Here is a 20,221-nt window from a genome sequence, read left to right as displayed (position 1 = left end):
GTCGATCCAGCTGTAATAAATTACATGATGTAGTTTTGTCTTTAAAGGTGTATTTCTAACCATTATAGTGGCTGTCGGTTCCAAAAGGGACAACACAGTACCGGTCCCATAACCAGTAATAGCTTATTCGGTATTAATGAGGTAGAATCAGCACCAATAAGACTGTGTTTAGTTGGATCCAAAGTTTGAATTTTAGTTGAAATTGGAGATGATGTGACTGAAAAGTTGTGTGTGTATGACAGGTTGATGTGATAGAAAAGGACTGAAGTTTGGATCCAAACTTTGGATCTAAACACAGCTTAAATTTGAACGATTTTTTTAAAAAATGACCTGACTCGGTACAATTCGAACGACCGATGCTTCATGTAAAAAGAAAAAGAAGACAAAATCAAAGATGTATTCGAGCTCGAGGTGGGTGGGAGAGCGGGAGGGAGCTATCGCCGCACCGAGGAAGAAGGAAGCCATCATATTGTTGCCTTGGTGACATGGGAACGGGTTTCCCTGCATTGTCCACATTTTCTGTCAGAAAATATACGGGAACTAATTGTCGACGGGGGATACCCGTAGACCGGATATAGAGGGTATTGGGGTACGCTGGTATAAGGATCTACGTAGTACGACATCGAGCAATCAAAAAACAAGAATTATACTGGTTCAGACCCCTTGAAAGGTAATAGCCCTAATCCATTTGGTATGGGATTATATGGTGGAAAACACAGATTACAAAGGAAAAGATGGAACTTGTGGGGTTTGTCGAGATTGTAGTCGAGTAGATTCGACTAGCCTTCGTCGACTTGGCTCCTCGCAGGCTCCGGCTTCGTAGGCTGTGTGGGTTGTGTTGGCTCTGAGATTCGATGATCTATACCCTCCCCGGGGGGTCCCTTTTATACCGTAGGTTGGGTGCTCTCCGAGTAGGACTTCGAACATACCAGACCTGGCACAGTACGTAGGTAACCCAATTCTTGTCCGAGGAGGTCTCTCCTCGTCCATTGATTTTACGAGGAGTTTCCTTAGATGCCAAACGGGTTTATCCGTGCACATATGAATAGGCCTTGTCGATACGTGACGTATGTCGAGGGGTAGAGGGTATGCCTGACCCGTAACCCTGACACTAATATTTAGGGAAAAAACTAGTGGCATATAAAATGCAATATAATTAACTACTCCCTCAGCCTAAAAGGACTTGCGGAATTTTTTTATGGGGATTAATGACATAGGTAAAACTAAATGGATAATGGTTGTGATCGGTTGACATGGGAAAGTGCGTAGAAATTTAAATAGAGTTGATTTTGAATCGTTGACATGAGTGTAGTAATTGGAGAGGTAACTAGATAAAAATTGAACTCATGGTTATTGTTTGTAATTTCGGTCCAAAATTTTTGAAATTGTGGGTATTTCAGACCCCCCAGCCCATTCTTCCACTCAACACTATTTCACTTGTAATTATCTTTCTTTTTAATTTAGTCATAAATTGGTCAAAATGGATTAAAACTTATTCGTTTTCAAAAGAAAAAATCATTCCAAAATCAAACCCGGCCCCTTCTCCACCCCAGCGTAAATATATGCTAAAAGAATTTACAAACCTTGACCACATTAGCTATATTTTAGAACGGAGGAGTAGATAATATTGCGCCTATGTTTTACAATATATGATGTTATTGGCTTTTTTATATGTATTTGATCATTTACGACCTTATTTAAACTTTTACGCAAACATGCAAAATATAATTTATACTTAAAGAGTCTTTCCTTATAAATCACGTCATAACAGTAATTATATATTTTTTCAATAAAACAATTCGTCAAATATATATGAAAAAATTAATAGTGTTATATACTTAAAAAGGGAAGAGTATATAAGAAACCAAATTATTCTTCCATCCGCTGTGCTCCCATTCCAAATTTGCAACCCCAAGCTGAAGGTGGCCAGAAATGCACGTACGCGCAGCCACCGAAATGCACCGAATGTATGGGGGTGGTTGCATGGATGAGGCTCCTCTTACTTAAAGTTAGAGAGAGGGCCCACATGTCAGTGACAGTGTCCCTCTAACTTTAAGTTAGAGGAGCTCCTTCCGTGGTTGCATATGGAAGCCGCCACTGTTCTACCGTACGTAGTACGAGACGACGTACGTACTACATCAAGGGTGTCTTTAGTTCACGTTAGAATTGAAAGTTTGGTTGAAAATAAAACGATGTGATGAAAAAGTTAGAAGTTTGTGTGTATAGAAAAGTTTTAATGTGATGAAAACGTTAAAAGTTTGAAAAAAATTTTTGGAACAAAACTCGGCCCAAGTTATACTGCGTCAAAAGACCGCGGCTGCGGCAGCAAGAAGACTCGGAGAAATCGACGACGTCTCCTGTACTGTGCGTGCATTTTTTTAATATATTTTCACCAGCTAAATTCTCACCGACCTATTTCTCAAAATACTCCCTCCGTTTTTTAATAGATGACGCCGTTGACTTTTTCTCACATGTTTGACCATTCGTCTTATTCAAAAAATTTACGTAATTATAATTTATTTTGTTATGAATTGTTTTATCACTCATAGTACTTTAAGTGTGATTTATATCTTATACATTTGCATAAAATTTTTGAATAAGACGAATGGTCAAACATGTGAGAAAAAGTCAACGGCGTCATCTATTAAAAAACGGAGGTAGTATAAATTAAGCTATCCACGCACTTTCTCCGTTCAAAAAAAATACAAAAAATACACTTAATTTAGTAGGGAATGTGACCTCTTCCAGTACAATGAATCTGAATAATCCTATATTGAGATTCGTTGTATTAAGAGATTAAGTGAGTAGAGCGTAACTAAACCCCTGCCAGGTAGAAGAAGCCTCCAAAATACCTTGATTAATTAATTGATTAGTACCATTAGTAGCTAAGCTGTAAAAAGGATTAAACGTGCGTTGTACTTTTGAGAGGATATGTAGTAGATGAACCCCAGGATTTAGTAACCGTACCGTGTGAATTAATTAATCAACTGATCAAGAATGAACAGTACCAGCTATCAGCACTAAGAGAAAAAAAAAAGGTAATTAAATTAAGAAGGGCTCATCAAGTGTACCATGAAGCTACTAGTAACCACACGTACTACTACATCATCTGGTACTTTGGAAAAATCCAAGTTGACAAGTTGTGTTGCTGTCACATGGGTTGTAACATCATCATGGAGAGAATCGTATTGGCAGCTATTTCCTCCGTCCCATATTATAACTCATTTTGACTTCTTTTCGGCCTGGTTAAATTTTTAAAGTTTGATTAATTTTTAAAAAAATATAGCAACATTTTTAATACAAAATAATTATATTATAAAAATATATTTAAATGTAATATTTAATGAAACTAATTTTATTTAAATAGTACTATTTTTTCTATAAATATGGTCAAATATAGTTAAGTTGGACTAGCTAGCTTGGTGATGACATGACACATCAGTCTTGCGTTGCTAGCATCACGTACGTTCACGGGCGCGCAGCCATGAACGGCTATTGCTAATGACACCTTTTGAAATACAGAAAGCTATATTGATTATTGAACTAAAAATGTGTAGAGAGAAAAAGAACCTTCTTACTCTACGGCCGTGCTGACCTCATCCATGAACAAAATAAATAATTAAGAAAAAAAATCCCGTTTGACTCCTTCCGGACAGTTCAACCAACAAGGATGTAATCCAAAGTCCTACTTATTGTGACAACTAAACTAAATCAAACACAAAAGATTCGAAATACGCTTTTAATGATATATATAAATACCAAATGTCGTATAAGACTAATTAAGTACAACCCTATCTGTAACGTACGTAGCACCCGACGTCTTTTACAAACATTCTGGCTAACTAATGAAATGATCTTGTTTACATTGTGTTTAATCATAACATATACACATTCCATTATTGCATTGCACTCTAAACGAAGTGATCTAATTGGTTGTAATCCGTTTATCCCAAAATAAACCCATCACTGCCCTCTTATCCACCATCAATCTGCAAATCGAAAAGTTTTATTGCTTCAAAATTACCTGTCTATTTGTCTAATATAGCAAATTTTGAGTGGATAGGACATATCCTAAAACGACAAATCTGGATAGGTATGTCATATCCTAGTACAACGAATATCGTAAAACTAAGATATATCCTATCCACTCAAAATTTGTTATATTTTGAGACGGAGAGAGTATTAATAAGTGTCATTTTAGTCTTTTTACAGATAGAAGAGCACATGTATAAGCCTCAAAGTGTGACAAAATTATCAAAGATAAATATAGTCTATGGCATATAAAACATGCTGTTGGAAAACTATGACAAGTCACAACTATAACGGCGAACCAAACACATACCTAATAAATTGTAACAACCATAAGTATAATGTGGCAAAATCCTCTACAACTATTATGAGCAGTGGCGAACACAGCTTTAAAATATAGATATTCACTCGATAAGAGCAATCGAACACAACACATATCATACTTATAGTTCAATCGCATAACTGAATCGATTATTGCTTGCGGAGTGCGTATGTGAAGATATGTACTAATCTATTGGACGCTCACATCTTATTATATCTAATTTTGATGGTCTTGACTACTATAAAGAGAGAGTGATGTCTTGAGGGTATGGGACGACATATATCATAACTGGATCGGTCGATCCACCCTGCCTAATGGGTAGATCCGTCCCTGATCATGAGTTCTCAAAAGAAAAAGAAAAAAGAAACACTCAATACGAAAACCAGACCAGCAACCCCTTTACCTTCCCCTACTCCCTATGCTTCCATTCACGTTCCATTCTCACCCGTGCGTAATCATGACGCCGGGGTGACGTCACCATCATCACTCCATTATTGCTGCGCCCCCATCAATCCCATCCCACCACCCCAACCCCACCACACGACAACACTCACCCCCCCCTCCCCCCCTTCTTATACCCCCACCACATCAACACACACGCACACGCACACACAAAACACAAACACAACACACAACACAACACTCCAACCCAACCCAACCGCATCGCCTCCTCCACCACCCGCCCAAAAAACGCCCCGAAATCCCCTCCAAATCGCCCAAAACCACCGTACGCCATGGAGAACGGCAAGTGCAACGGGTCGTCGGCGTCGGCGGCGGCGATGCACGTGGCGATGCTGGTGACGCCGGGGATGGGGCACCTGATCCCGCTGGCCGAGCTGGCGAAGCGGCTGGCGGCGAGGCACGGCGTGACGTCGACGCTGCTCACGTTCGCCTCCACGGCGTCGGCGACGCAGCGGGAGTTCCTGGCGTCGCTGCCGCCGGCGATCGAGTCGGTGTCGCTGCCCCCCGTCGACCTCTCCGACCTCCCCGCCGACGCCGCCATCGAGACGCTCATGTCGGAGGAGTGCGTCCGGCTGGTCCCGGCTCTCACGCGGATCCTGTCCGGGATCAGGGAGAGGCGGCGGCTGGTGGCGTTCGTCGCCGACCTGTTCGGCGCGGACTCGTTCGACGCCGCGCGCGACGCCGGCGTGCCCAGGAGGTACCTCTTCTTCCCCACCAACCTCCACGCGCTCACGCTGCTCCTCCACCTCCCCGACCTCGACGTCTCCATCCCCGGCGAGTTCCGCGACCTCGACGAGCCCGTCAGGCTCCCCGGCTGCGTGCCCATCCCGGGGAAGGACATCCTCATGCCGCTCCAGGACAAGTCCAGGGCGTGCTACAGGTGGATGGTGCACCACGGCGCGCGCTACCGCGACGCCGACGCCATCCTCGTCAACTCGTTCGACGCCGTCGAGCCCGACGCCGCCAAGGTGCTCCGCCACCCGAAGCCCGGCGTCCCGCCGGTGTTCCCCATCGGGCCACTGATACAGACGCACTGCGCCGGCGACGACGACGCCGCGGCGCCGCCCTCGCCGCGCGCCGCGTGCCTCGACTGGCTCGACCGGCAGCCGGACAGGTCGGTCATCTTCGTCTCCTTTGGCTCCGGCGGCGCGCTGCCGACGGAGCACATGCGCGAGCTCGCGCTCGGGCTCGAGCTCAGCGGGCAGCGATTCCTGTGGGTGGTGCGGAGCCCGAGCGACGAGGGCGAGGTGAGCGCCAACTACTATGACGCTGAGACGAAGAAGAACCCCTTCGGGTACCTCCCCGAGGGGTTCGTCGAGAGGACGAAGGAGGTGGGCCTGCTGGTGCCCTCGTGGGCCCCGCAGACGAAGGTGCTGGCCCACCGGGCCACGGGAGGGTTCCTGACGCACTGCGGGTGGAACTCGGTGCTCGAGAGCCTCGTGCACGGGGTGCCCATGGTGGCCTGGCCGCTCTTCGCCGAGCAGCGGCAGAACGCCGTCATGCTGACGGAGGGGGCCGGGGCCGCGATACGGGTGCCCGAGTCCAAGGGGAAGGAGAAGATCGCGGCGGTCGTCAGGGAGATGATGGTAGGGGAAGGGAGGGGCGCCGCGGTGCGTGCTAAGGTAGCCGAGCTACAGAAGATGGCGACGGATGGCCTCCGAGACGGTGGCGCCGCCACGTCAGCGCTCGATGAGGTGGTGGACAAGTGGACAGGAGGGGATAACTAGGTGGCATCTTGACAAAAATACACTTGGCCTGTTGGCCATATATGTGCACCTCCTTGATGGCTGTACGGTGTGTCTACTCCTCTTGTCTCTTTTTTATCGTTGTGCACTGGATTTTCTTGTTAGGTAGTACGTGTGGTTCGCATGTATGTGAAGAGATTAGATTTATAATTTGAGTCCCATTAATAAAAGGGGACCATGTGTATATGAAATGCAGTTATGCCCAATTTATATTGACTTCAACTCTTATACTTTATCCATTAATTCTCTTATATTCTTAATAAAAGTATGTAGTAATAAAAATCGTGCCTTGATATGTAAAAGCGACATAACTAGATTAGTATTTTATATTTCTCAAGGAAAAGAGATTGGCATTTTATAAATATAAATAAATGTAAAATGATAAAACATGTTCATCATAGACTATACATCAATGTTCTAGCAATGGGTTAAGGTCTAAAACCATACAAGAAAATAGAGAGCTGTAGCTAATTATTTGGTAGCCATGAATAATGCAATTCGGGCCGTGTTTAGTTCCAAAATAATTCTTCAAACTTCCAACTTTTCCGTCACATCAAAACTTTCCTACACACAAACTTCCAACTTTTCCGTCACATCGTTTCAATTTCAACCGAACTTTCAATTTTGGTGTGAACTAAACAAAACCTCGCTTCTTTATCCAATCATCGGCTAATACTAAACTTGTTAATTTAAGCATATTTTATTTGACATTTTCCTTTGTTGTTACCTGCACGAATCTCAAAGCTGTTTGACATTCGTCCGCTGAACTCTTCTCCCGTCGCGTGGGCGTGACTGAGAAAATGCTTTTGTCGAATTGTGTGCCACTTCGCACTCTGGATGGCCACCGTGCAGAGCAGCTTGGAATAAACTAAAAGTTTAATCCTTTATAGCAGGCTAAAATCCTACCAATATCTTGTTTTATTCCTCTAAATATTCCCAGTTTGGTTAGAAAAAAAATAATGGGTGTACGGCCGGGCTACTACCCGACAGTACCAGCACTATATGCCAACGTGACCCCCCAATTAACGAATTAATTATATGTAGGGCCTGTTTACTTTGACGTCATTTTCAACCTTATCAAATTTTGGTAAAGTTGCTAAAAAAGTAGCTACATTCAGTTTGCTGCCAAATTTTGGTAATTATATAAGAAATCCTGCTAAAATTTTAGCAAGTTGCCAAAATTTTAGTAATTTTTTTTTTTGCAACAAAGTGAACAGGTCCGTAATATACAATCATATTAGTGTAGCAAACCGATCGTGAGAGTTCTATCATGTTCCATATTGTTTTCTTATGAAAATTTATCACAAATCGTCGAGAAAAAAAACATACGGCTAGTGTTGTAATCAACCATCTATTCGTGTTGTTCATAACTCTATAACCACGTTCATAGATAGACTATACTTACGTAACACGAACCATCTAGAAATCGTAACGAATTAAACAATTTCAACATCATCAAAGTTGCGAGATCTGTGCATCGCTTTCGACATATCAAGAAGGCTTTTCCGTTGAGGCGTGTTCGATCAATGTGCCACATCCAAGAGAGATCTACATCATGTGCAGTAACATAATGCATAAGCCAAAGAAGACGATGACGACCTCAAAGAAAAAAATAAAAAAGAGGAAGAAGACGGCGACGACGACGACGACAACGATGAGCATGTGGCCGCGGCCGCAGCAGCAGCTAGGAAACGGCCGGCCGCAGAAGGTCCCGTGCGAAAAAAAAAAAGGCGTACGGCACATGAATTTTCCAGCCCGTGTGGTGGTGTCGGACTCTGCGATCGCACGTGGATCCTCTGCGACGGCGTCCTGTGTTGACAACATTGGGGGGATTATTTCTGGGCTTTGGTCTTGTGTTTGTGTACAGAGTACACGTGTGTGTGCGCCGTCAAAGAGAAAGGCAGGTAAAGCTTGACAAATGATCACTGAATGGTCTGCCAGTTGGGGACAATGGAATGGTCGCCTATCAACGTGAATGCAGATTTTTTTCAAAAGGTTTGGAGAAAACCCACTCATTACATAGGCAGTGTTTACTTCCCTTCCAACTTCCAAAAATTTCGTCACATCAAATATCTGGACACATGCATGGAGCATTAAACGTGGGCAAAAAAAAACTAATTGCACAGTTTGCACGAGACGAATCTTTTGAACCTAATTATGCTATGATTTGACAATGTGATGCTACAGTAAACATTTGCTAATGACGAATTAAGTAGACTTAATAAATTCGTCTTGCAGTTTATAGGCGAAATATGTAATTTGTTTTGTTATTAATCTACGTTTAATACTTCAAATGTGTGTCCGTATACTTAAAAAAAATTGGCACATGAACTAAACATGGCCATAGTACATAATATTCCCTCAGTCCCAGAATATAGCAACTTAGGACCGGATTGGATGTATCCTAGTACTACGAATCTAGTACTAGGATACGTCCCATCCGGTACTAGGTTGCTATATTCTGGGACGGAGGGAGTAGTATAATGGAATAGCATTTCATCCGCTCGCCAATATAAACATTTCTATCGTTTAAAATTTATTATTATAGATATAAACATTTCTAGAGTAATATTTTCCCTAAGCTAAGCACCCCTCAATATTCCTTACATTTATAGCTTCATCGTTGGACGCAAATTACAGTTTGTTTAGATTTATAGTATTAGAATATGTCATATCAGATACTAGGTTGGTTTTTTATGGGACGGATAGAGTAACAGTTTGAATTTGTTTCTACTAATATGGTAAATTTTAAGCCTTGAGAGCGAACGTGGTATTTCATTTTGAGCTATCTTCAATATTAAGTGCTCCAATTAGATTTACTCGGGCATTATAAATTTCCAGTCTGCGCCACCATCAGGGAAGGTAGCGTTGATCTATCAACGATAGAGTGCTTTTTAAGCGCTGACGCTAATAGGCTAGTAAAACACACATCTCCTATCAAATGAGATACTCTGGTTGACTCTGTACCCTTCTACCTTTCCCTCGCTAAGCACGTTTGTACTAGCATCATCAGTTCATCCCATTGTACCAATCAAAACACATGAACATGCCTAACTACATAATCTACTACACACGCATGGCGCACACACCTTAATTAAACTTGCACTAGCAAGGACACACACTTAGCTCCAAAAAGTAGCTAGCTCGATGCTAGCTACAAATTACTTCCTAGATTAATTAGAGCTAATTAACCTTCTTGTCTGATACATGATGCAGTTAAAACTCCTTTTGGTTCGTTCGTGGTACAGGTATCTGTCACCCATCAGAGATTGTTTTTTCAGTCCAAATTTTTATGTCGTGTACGAAACAGACGCCGGAGTTGCATCGCCTAATCAGGACAGATTGATGGATGCATCTAGATTTCTGTACAAGAACTGAATAACACACTTCAAAATAATTAAGTTTAGTACTATAATTGAACTTCAAAACGAAAAGAGGGGTAAGAAAAACGAGATTTAGAGAAAGAGACGTCCCTTAAAATATTTTAAAAAGAAATTATAAACGTGTTGAAAATTAAACATAAGATCTCGAAATTAAAACCATACGCTTCTTATCACTACACTATTATAATAGTGTATCTCTAAAACTAAAAATGGGACAAATAATGTGTGTGGCCCTGGATCGATCGCCAAATGGCAATAATGATCGGATCATTGTGCGAAATGATGGGGACATGAGGTGTGTTGATTGTCTCTCTTTTGCAGATGCCAAATTATTTGTGTCCCAAAGATTCCATGGACCGTGATGCTAGCACACGTATGCATGATGTGTACAGTGTAGTGCTACTGAGGTAGTGGCTCCCAGTTCGTCGGATGGCTATGCGTTTGATCGATGGACAAAAGAGTAGAGATTTCACTAGTTCTTGGCGCGTCCGTTTCTTAAAATGTTAAACGGTGTTTTTTTTAAAAAAAATTATACAAAAATTATTTCAAAAAATCATATTAATTTATTTTTTAAGTTTAAAATAATTAATATTTATCTAATCATACACTAATGACTCACCTCACCTTGTTTTATGTATATTATCAATCTTCTTCTTCCTTCTTCTATCAAACACTCGGACGACATACGTAGAAGTGTGGAAAAAAAGAGATTAGTAGCTTTAATTACTCTTGTGTTAAGATAATGAGATGGATTAGGTTTTGTTTAATGAGACACATGGTCAAAAGAAAATAGCTATGTACTCCCTCCGTTTAACAATGTAAGTCATTCTAGTATTTCTCACATTCATATCTATTTAGATTCATTAACATCAATATGTACGTGGAAAATGCTAGAATGACTTACATTGTGAAACGGAGGAAGTAGAAAATGTTATCAATGGTTATTTGTTTCCATGGGTGACTACTCCACACGAAAAAATGACAGGGAATTGTGGTGTCACCTACTGTAAACAAGTTCCTGTAGCTACCAACCCAACCCTACCAACAACTGATTATAAGTTGTAACTTATTAACGACAAAAAAATTAACTTATACATAAAATATTTATACGTATATTCTTAACGATTTTAAAATCCAATGTTGAAAAGTAAACCAGATAAAAGACCATAAAAATAAGTAAGTTTTAAAATTTAAATTGGAAGACGGTTTAAAATAAACTAAGATTGATAAACTGAAGAGTAAACGATGGAGTAGTAAATCATAATCAACGATAATATATATCTTTATAAGGGGTAATCGTGATACGAAAATACTATGCATACGAGCTTCTATGTACGATCCTAGTACGATTTCTAACAGATGGCGACATGTGTTGCATCGCTTGAAAAGATTTCAAAAATGCTATGGGCTTTGGCCGGAAAACGTTAGTCATACGATCGAGTATTGTACGTGAACAGTCGTATGTATAGCAGCTCCCAATCATGATAAGAAGGGATTGAGGGCCTGTTCACTTTGACGCCAAAAAAAACCTTACCAAGTTTTGGCATTGCCAAAATTTGGCATAGTTGCCAAAATTTTGGCAACTTGCCAAAATTTTGGCAGGGTTTCTTATATAGTTTCAAAAATTTGGCAGCAAACTAAATGTAGCCACTTTTTTGGCAACTTTACCAAAATTTGGTAAGGTTTTTTTTGGCATCAAAGTGAACAGGCCCTGAAACTAATAGGTACACCAACCGTACACATGACACATCGAGAGCCGTTTAAACCCATTGCCTGGTTTCGCAAATCGCAATCATAATCATTAAGTGATCAGCTGGTTAATCACTGTTAACAAAGCGCTAAACTGCTTAACAAATCCGGAGTTGACAGAAACTTGGACAGTAAGCAATTTTCTTTGGTCGAAGATCATCCACCCATCAGTGGTTGGGAATGGAAAGAACAAAGTGAATATGACCAGAGTAGTAGTACGTTGCTGATTAATTCATATTGACCTTTTTTTTTTTGGCAAATAGCTAATACGGTTCTGAAATTTCGTTTCGGGCTCAGTTTAATCCTTAAGGTAGAATGGCCATTTCATTCATACCACTGCATGCGAGAATGACTTGGCATGCTCACATGACACTTTTTATTAACCCAAATAATTAATTTTGATGACTTATTTGGACGATTTGAAACATCAAGGACTAAACTGAGCCGGAAGTAAAACATCAGAGACCGTATTGGCTATTCACCCCTCTTTTTTTTTTTTTTTTGGAAAACTCATCGACCTACAATTTGAGATTGAGCCGAAAACTAAAGAATGGAAGCATGATCATCATTTACTAAATTTTTCAAAATTCGCCAAATCCTCAAGCAGAATAAACACCCAGAGATTTATTATATTTAGGCCTCTGGGTTCTCATTTAATTACAGCTCGGACAATTTACTGTCCAAACTGGACCATTCTTAGTCTGTCCATTTGCAGGTGTGGCCAGTTTAGTTGGGATGGATCGTCTTGCGGTTGAAATCATCATCTTTTGTGGTGATTTCGGACAGATTAGTTGATTGAAATGGTGAGTTTCCAACTTTTTTTCCCTAAAAGGAAAAGGTTCCCACAAAGCATGGATAATGCTTTTCCTTATCAATTATATTCTTACCCATCCACGTCACTCGTTTTCGAGAGAGATAGTAATTAGGAATTGAGAGGGAGAGAGATGGAGATAGAGACGTGACATTAAGAGTAGGAGAGATTACGAATTCTCACCCGAATGCTCCAATGGTATTGACAGTAAGGTCTTTTGGAGAGTTTCTCATAGCTGTAACTGCTCTCGAAAACTCTCCTGAATATTCTAGAATATTCTTCATATTTTGATGGAGAATTATAGAAATAAACTAGTTAACCGGTTAGGTAATTAACCTCAGCTTATCTAGATTCTCACCAACGGAATACTCAATAGCTGCTTCTTAATATCTCTAGCATTTTTTACATAAAGATAAACAAGATGGAGATATAATCAGGACTATTCGGCCGGAGAGCTAAGGATTAGGGGAGTAGCTGCACCAGTGATGTTGAGTAATACTATCTTGATCCACACATGGCAAGGCGATCATTCAAATCACGTCCCAAACATCCTACTCATCAAGTTAATGCCTCCGTCCTATAAAAAAATTAATTAAATTTTAGCTATCTAAACATAGTATTCTAGATTTATAGCCATGAATTGATTTATTGTGTCTAGATTCGTAACCATGAGTTGGTTTTTTTAGATAGGGTGTGTAGCAACCAGTCAGCAGAGCCAGCAGATCAGCAAACACGTGCCGAAGCCTAAGCCATACCCGGGCCGAAAGCTTCTCGTGCTGTTAAATTCCTTCGGCCCAGAATGGAAAAGCCCGGCCCAAAATATTCCTGAACACTGAAGCTACAAGCAGACTAACAACACTTTACTTTTTAGTGCACCGGCCGAAAGGTTGGTAAAACAACTCAATAGCAGGATCTATCAGTTTGTTCCTTTTGTTTTAAACAGAGGATTTGTAGGTTTCAAAAAGGGCCGTTTGAAATATACGATTTTGAACAGGAAATTTCTGCATTAGTTTTCTACAGCAGAAAGTCTGTGACCCATGCACAAATCAAAGCACAAGTAATAAAAACATGGACTAGGTCTTTACCTGCAAAGGCAAGGCAGAGATGCATTCAGATTGGACAGAGAAAATGGCTTTATCAGAAAATCGACAAGACTTTCAGAATTTAAAACCCACAAGACTTGAGCAACTGGTTAGATAATAATACCCTAGTAGCAAATGGTTTCAGCTCAATATCAGACGTTCCTTTACCATGACATGGCCGGAAAGAAAATGTTATCACGCATTTACAACAAAGGAGGTTGTGTATCAGAACAGTTTTGCATCAAGATGGTGACATGTAACAAGCAGCCAAATTTAACTCTGAAGTTATGTTATGACACGGTTCTTCCAGGCAAATTTCTCGATGATCTCTACTTGATGACCTCGAAGAAGAGAACTTCAGGTTGGAGCGTGCAGCCTCTGAAGCGTTCAAGCAACTGCTCCCAGGAATCTTTTGTCTGTAGAGAGTTAACAAGCTCAGAATCACAGAGGATATCAGAATCAAGAAGCCTCACTTTGCTGCTGCAGAGGCCAGGAGAGCAAGTTATCTACCTCAACAGTTTTGGCATCACAGATGAGCCACTTGTCCTGGTCGCGCGCAAAGCAGATGTAGCGCCCATCAGCATAGGAGATCTGCAGAGGTTTAAATAATAGGGAATAAATAAGTTTGACATGTAAAAGCGTGATATATTTATCAGGCATGGTTATGTTGGTAAGTATAAGCAGGGCAGGTTAAGTAGCAGCCAAAAAACCGTGCAGAAGAGCTGAAGTAAAAATTAATAGACCAAGGGAATAACTTTATAATTTATTGAAACAAAAAAAGAGAACAGTATGATGCAAAAGTTCTGCTCCACTACATATGATTTCTAATGGTGATAATTTAGAACTCAGACATAAAGAACAGGAGAAATATATCAAGACAACTGGACAGTAACAGAGAAAAAAAGAAGTCCAATCAAGATTTTACCAGGCCATGGTACTCCATTTTAATACTCAATCAATGAACATGCTGATAAAAAATTCAGTGAGACAGCGAAATCACTCGTGATATTGTTTGTTATTGCCAGTACTGCCTACACGGACTACCAACTCTTTGCTCAAATTCTTGCCTTCAAACTTACCAAATTTGGAGATCAGTAGTATAGAAAGAATAACTTCGCTGACAAGACCATTGATGGACTCAAATATTTCCCAAAATCATACTCATGAGTATACGACCAACTCAGATATGAACATTATGAGTCATAGCTCGAATCCATTATCCACAGAAGCCTAGCCAATTTGGATCTAGTAAACACCAATTATTATAACTTCGGTTCACTTCATTCTTGCAAAAACCTTTTTTCAGACTAACACCATCTCTTTTAAGATAAGCATAACATGCAATATCCTTGTGGCCTCTCACACCTTACGAGTATATCCAAAGTATACTGTCATAATTAAGATAATACCAGTCAAGGAACATAATGAGACAGAACTCTCAAGACAATGATATCAGCCAATACAATACAGCTCACTGGTTTTCACACTCCGTTTTGCATTTCCTTAGCATAACAATCAAGGATAACATTATTTTTTCTGTTATATAGCCAATTCAATTCATATACAAAAAAAAAAGGGGTTTTATGCGCACATACCATTGAGGTCAGAGAATAGTTTGCTGAGGAGTGAACACCCTTGCAAAGAAGTTTAATATCAAGGGGATGTGCAATGCCAACCAGAACTTCAGATAGCTCAACCTGGTTTTCACAGCCACCAGACCAGTCTAAACCTGCAACATGTTGGTGAAAACAGAAAATGAAACAAACATTTTGATATTAACTTTATAACAAAAAATATGAATGGATCAAAAGCCTCTTAACCAGCATAGTACAAAATCATCACACTTATTAATGTAGACCTCAGTATTTGAGATACCGATTCGGCAGGGGAATAGGACACTGAATAGTAAAGTGCAATCTACTATTGTAGACAAGAACCTTTACCTATTGTGAAGAAATGTGGTGTGTTTGAAGGAGAAACATCAGTGTTTTTTGGACTTCAACAATGCTCGCAATTGACCTCAAAGCATGACTGCTCATCATATAGAACCGGAAGCTCTGCAAAGGACTTGATCTGCAAAATGCTTCCAGTTACGATTTGCTAAGTTACTCTTGCATAATATATCCGCCTATAAAAAGTTAGATGTGACATACCTTTGTTGTTTGAGGTGAACCAGCATCAAGTTTATAGAAAACTGTAGTATGTTCCTTCTCATCGAAAGAATTCCCGCACCTGCAGCTCATTTGGAGCTGAACCCCAAAAAGATTATGTGTTCGGCATATGCAATCTCTGCAGTTGACAGGGCTTACTAGACGTCCCTCAATATCATTGTTGAACTCAAAATGAAATGAAGTTCCTGACATATGCAGTCCTTGAAGAATCATTGCCACAGCCTCAGAAGCAATTATTTTTCCAGCCTGCAGCTGAAATTTATTCACCAGATTTACCCTTGTGAAGGCACAAAAATATGCATGAAAACTAAAATAAGACAGAAGCAGAATGAAGATGTTGGTAGTCTCCAATGGATTAGTTCGTCACCTTACATAAAAAAAAAAATACAAACAACAAAAATATGACTAATAGAGTTTGCAAGCAAAAGAACAAGAGACTTGTGTGTATTTAAATTCCCTCATTCCAGTGCATAAGGAACAAAAAAAAGGAGAGATACTGAAAACGTTTGGGTGTTTCCTTCTGAAAACTTGTGCTCCTTCTGAGATGATTTTTTTTTTAAAAAAGCACATAATTGCATTTTAACGTTTGGGTGTTTCCTTCTGTGGAATGTAAAAAATGTCAGATACTGAAAACAAGTCTGGAAAGTAGGAATCGACAAAGGAAAATGCAACCAACCAAAGTTAGCACCAGCAATAAAAAAAATTATAGATTTGGCTTTCACATAGTACACTAAAAAAATTCGAACCCTGTTTTTATTTTTAGACTCAGTTTATATTTGCAGTGCATGGTTGACAAAATTGCACTTTGATCATTAATTAATTCCCACCAACATATTGTTAATATTCTTGTAAAAAAACATATTGCCAATAACTGCAAAATCATGGTCATATGAATGCTGACTTAATAGTCAGAAAAAAAAATCATTTTTTGATCTGGAAAACATGGTCTCCTTATATGGGAGTAATAGTTATCGCTTGAACAAAATGACCATGGAAAGGAATACAGTGGTCTTGCCCACATACCTTTTGAAACATGTTATCATTTGCAATTTTACAGAGACTGGTCTTCATAGAAGTCAGGAAAACAGCCACTCTGTCATTTTCATTTTTCTCCCAAGCAGAGAAGATTTCATATAATTGGTCAGCGATACAGTTATCCTCATTGATACACAGGATCCATACAGTCCGTTCCCTTAAAAACTCAATTCTGAAGAACCTCAAATGCCACAATGACTGCAAATATTCGTAGGAAATTAGAACTCAGATGCTAGCACATGACCAAAAAAAACTACATGCAAGTTTTTACTACCTGTATGATCACATGCAAGATAATCAAGTCTTTGTCAGTGTTATCTTTTTCGAGAACATAAATACTTTCGTCGCTGATGGTGCTTGCCATGTCCTCACCTGATTGGGCATAAGTTACTGGATAATGAGATTACCATAAGAATATATAATCACCATGTTGCGTAACTGAGTTGAAAGATGGGAGCAGAGTGTTTTGCTAGGACATGGATAGATTTTGTAATTATGAATAAATTAATTTGTTCATATTAAGAAATCAATCACACATTACTACGTTCACATTAACAAAAAAAAAAAATTGCATGTGCAACCAATAATTGTAAGATTAATATATTCACATCAACCAAAAAAAATCGTAGGTACAACTAATAATTCAAAAAGCTTTGTCTGTTTTCAGGGATGAATAAAACAAGTGATAATTACCTTTTGGATAGGGAATGTTAAAGTTCTCCTGAAAACAAAGAATCTGTGATGTTAATACTACAAAATAAGTATTCACACATTTGCAAATAACTAGAATTTTTTTTTAAAAAAAAGTAAAATGTCGATGTGATGCTTAATGCTTTATTGCAGGTTATCAATAGAGTTCAAATACCTACTACAATATCACACTATGAAATTAAACTGAAGTGATTAATAGTATTTGTATTTGAATGGAAGCCATGTAGTAGTTAGCAAGCATGCCTCAAGTAGATGCAGTACATATATAGTTTGACAACTGCATGAACAACAAGGCAACAAGCTCTGTATCAAAGAAAGACAGGTTGCATTGAAAGAGGAACCAAAATCCGAATAACCTGTTTTTGATGTATCAGCAGCGCTAGGGGCATCGCCAACTTTAGGAAATATTGCATCAATATCAGGAGTGTCATCGACATTAGGAAATAATGCATCAATATCAGCAGCATCAATACTCTTACTGGCAGCCTTTTCATCATTACTCATGGAAAGAAGTAATTGTTCCTGTAAATTTGTTTACAGATTTATAGATCAGTAGTTCAGTACACAGTGAACAGACAGATAGCTAGACGTGAACAAGAACCTCCAGTTGTAAACATACCGATATGAAACATATTGCAAGGGGTGTGATGACTACACGGTAATCCAGAACAGAGATTTCAAGGAAGTCATTCCACATGTCCTGGATCTCAGCACAAGCCTCATTAAACTGCAACAGTGTTTAGTCCAATCAAGATGAATATCAGTATGGGAGTGAATCTAACAAAGGAAAATGTTGAAACAAGGCCATGAAAAACGGAAGATTATCAAACCTCACTGCTTGAAATATCTGTGGGGACATTCTTCAGCTTTGGCTTCATCATCTCAAGGATTTCAATTCCTTCTTTGCATTTAGTCTCTCGTAGTTCAGAAAATTGCTTGTGCTCAACTGTGCCAGTTGCCCGAAGAAACAAGTATTTGAAAATATGATCCATCCTTTCGAAACGCACGACATAATTCTCCTCTGAATCTTGACAGACAGCTACGTCGTCCAAGAAATAGTCGCCCTCAGATGAATCTACCGATTTTGGATCCAAAATCGACAGCAGCTTCAGCCACACACCCCCTTCCGGGTGCTTGTTGCGCATGTGTTGCAAGAGCGAATCGGTGTCCGGGATCTTCTTGCCAACACAATAGGGGCAAATCCAGAACCTCCACGACCTGTTCTTCCTGACAAAGCTGAGTGCATCAGATATGGTCTTTGCGCCCTCGTGCGTGTCATCATAGTTCTTGGCATAGTGTTGATGCATCGAATTGAATCCCGCAAACCGAAATCTGTCCTGCTTCTCCCTTGGCAACGAGGACCAGTAATCTTTGGTCGCCAAGACAATCTTCTGGAATAAACGACCGAGCTCTACACGGACAGCGGATTGCCTATCTTCAGAGTTCTCTCCGGGGACAGATCCAGGGGGGACATCCTCGTCGGCGGGATCAGCTGCTCCGACCATGTGCAACCCACGGCTGCACTCGCCTTCCGCGGAGACGTACGAGCCCAAGAGGAAGACGAGCTTGGCGCGGAACGCGGCGAGGACGAGCGAGGTGTCGAACCGCAGCGCCTCTCCGTTGAGCTCGCCGAGGAGGCGGTCCAGGAAGGGGCGCTTGTCGATGCCCGGGGAGAGGCCCCGCGCGAACTCCACGTCGACGTGCGCGTGGGCGAAGAGCGCGCGCGCCGAGTAGGGGTAGCGCGCGGCGAGCGCCTTCGCCGGCTTGACCGCCTTGGCGGCGCCCTCGCGCTCGGCGACGTCGAGCACGCCGCGGACGGCGCGGGGGATGACCTTGGCGATGACGAAGGCCATGATCAGGTTGTAGCGCTCGATGGCGGCCGCCCTCGCGTTCGCGATCCTGTCCTTGGGGGTGGCGCCGTCGTCGTCGTCGAGGTCGTAGGCGACGTTGTTGTCGGCGGGGTCGGTGGGGTAGTCGATGGTCACGGCGCGGCGGATGTCGAGGTCCGCGTCGTCGTCGTCGAGGCACGCGAACCGCACCGTCGCAAGGCTGGTGGCGATCTCGACGCAGTTGGGGGCGAGGCGCGCGGCACGGATGTAGAAGTCGCGGGCCGGGTGGAGGTGCTTCCCCGCGGCGGAGGGCTGCTGGCCGGAGGCGCCGTCGACGGCGCGGTTGGTGGCGTCGTGGTGGAGGACCGCGGCGAGGTGGGCGGCGACGGCGGAGCCCGGGTGCCCCGCCGCGAGCTCCTCGGCGCGCGCGATCGCCTCGTCGTGGCGCCCCTCCTCGCGGTACATCCGCAGCGCCGCCACGGCCTCCCTGCGCAGGGCCCTCTCCGCCTCGAGCCGCCGCCGCTCCAGCTCCGCGGCCTCCTTCCGCTGAGCCCTGCTGCCTCTGCCCATCGCGCGCGAGGTGTTCGTACAAATGCGGCGGCGGCGGCGGCGGCGGCGGCGATGACGGCGAAGGATTGATGGGAAAGCGCGGCGCGGTTCTGGGGTTTCGCGAGGCGAGAGGAGGGTATTTATAATAGCTTCTAGAATCTAGAAGGAGGAAACGAATCGGGAGGGGATGATCTCTCGGAGAGATTCTAGCTAGCTAACTGGGATAACGAACGGAATAGCTTTAGATACGATGACGTCAAAATAAACGAACGGAGTAGTGTTTATCTATTGGATAATTGCTGATTTGATCCTTTGGAAGTCTTCTAACTATTAATCTGATCTC

The 20,221-nt window shown here is 41.7% G+C and overlaps 1 protein-coding gene and 1 pseudogene across 1 annotated transcript; one reads left to right on the top strand and one right to left on the bottom strand.

The window, feature by feature from the left end:
* Positions 1-4,940: 4,940 nt before the first annotated feature.
* Positions 4,941-6,774, top strand: LOC127755431 (UDP-glycosyltransferase 72B3-like). The gene has a single exon (XM_052281111.1). It carries the CDS (start codon positions 5,086-5,088, stop codon positions 6,538-6,540), a length of 1,455 nt encoding a protein of 484 aa, XP_052137071.1. The 5' UTR covers positions 4,941-5,085; the 3' UTR covers positions 6,541-6,774.
* A 7,138-nt stretch (positions 6,775-13,912) lies between these two features.
* LOC127755805 (uncharacterized) lies at positions 13,913-19,899 on the bottom strand (annotated as a pseudogene).
* Between the last annotated feature and the right edge of the window lie 322 nt (positions 19,900-20,221).

The sequence above is a fragment of the Oryza glaberrima genome, chromosome 11, assembly GCF_000147395.1.
Source record: "Oryza glaberrima chromosome 11, OglaRS2, whole genome shotgun sequence".
In the NCBI taxonomy this organism is placed as follows: Eukaryota; Viridiplantae; Streptophyta; class Magnoliopsida; order Poales; family Poaceae; genus Oryza; species Oryza glaberrima.
This window is presented reverse-complemented; position numbering and strand designations above follow the sequence as displayed.

Excerpts from the sequence above, each read along its gene's own strand:
- LOC127755431 (XM_052281111.1), top strand. The coding sequence starts at position 5,086 with ATGGAGAACGGCAAGTGCAACGGGTCGTCGGCGTCGGCGGCGGCGATG.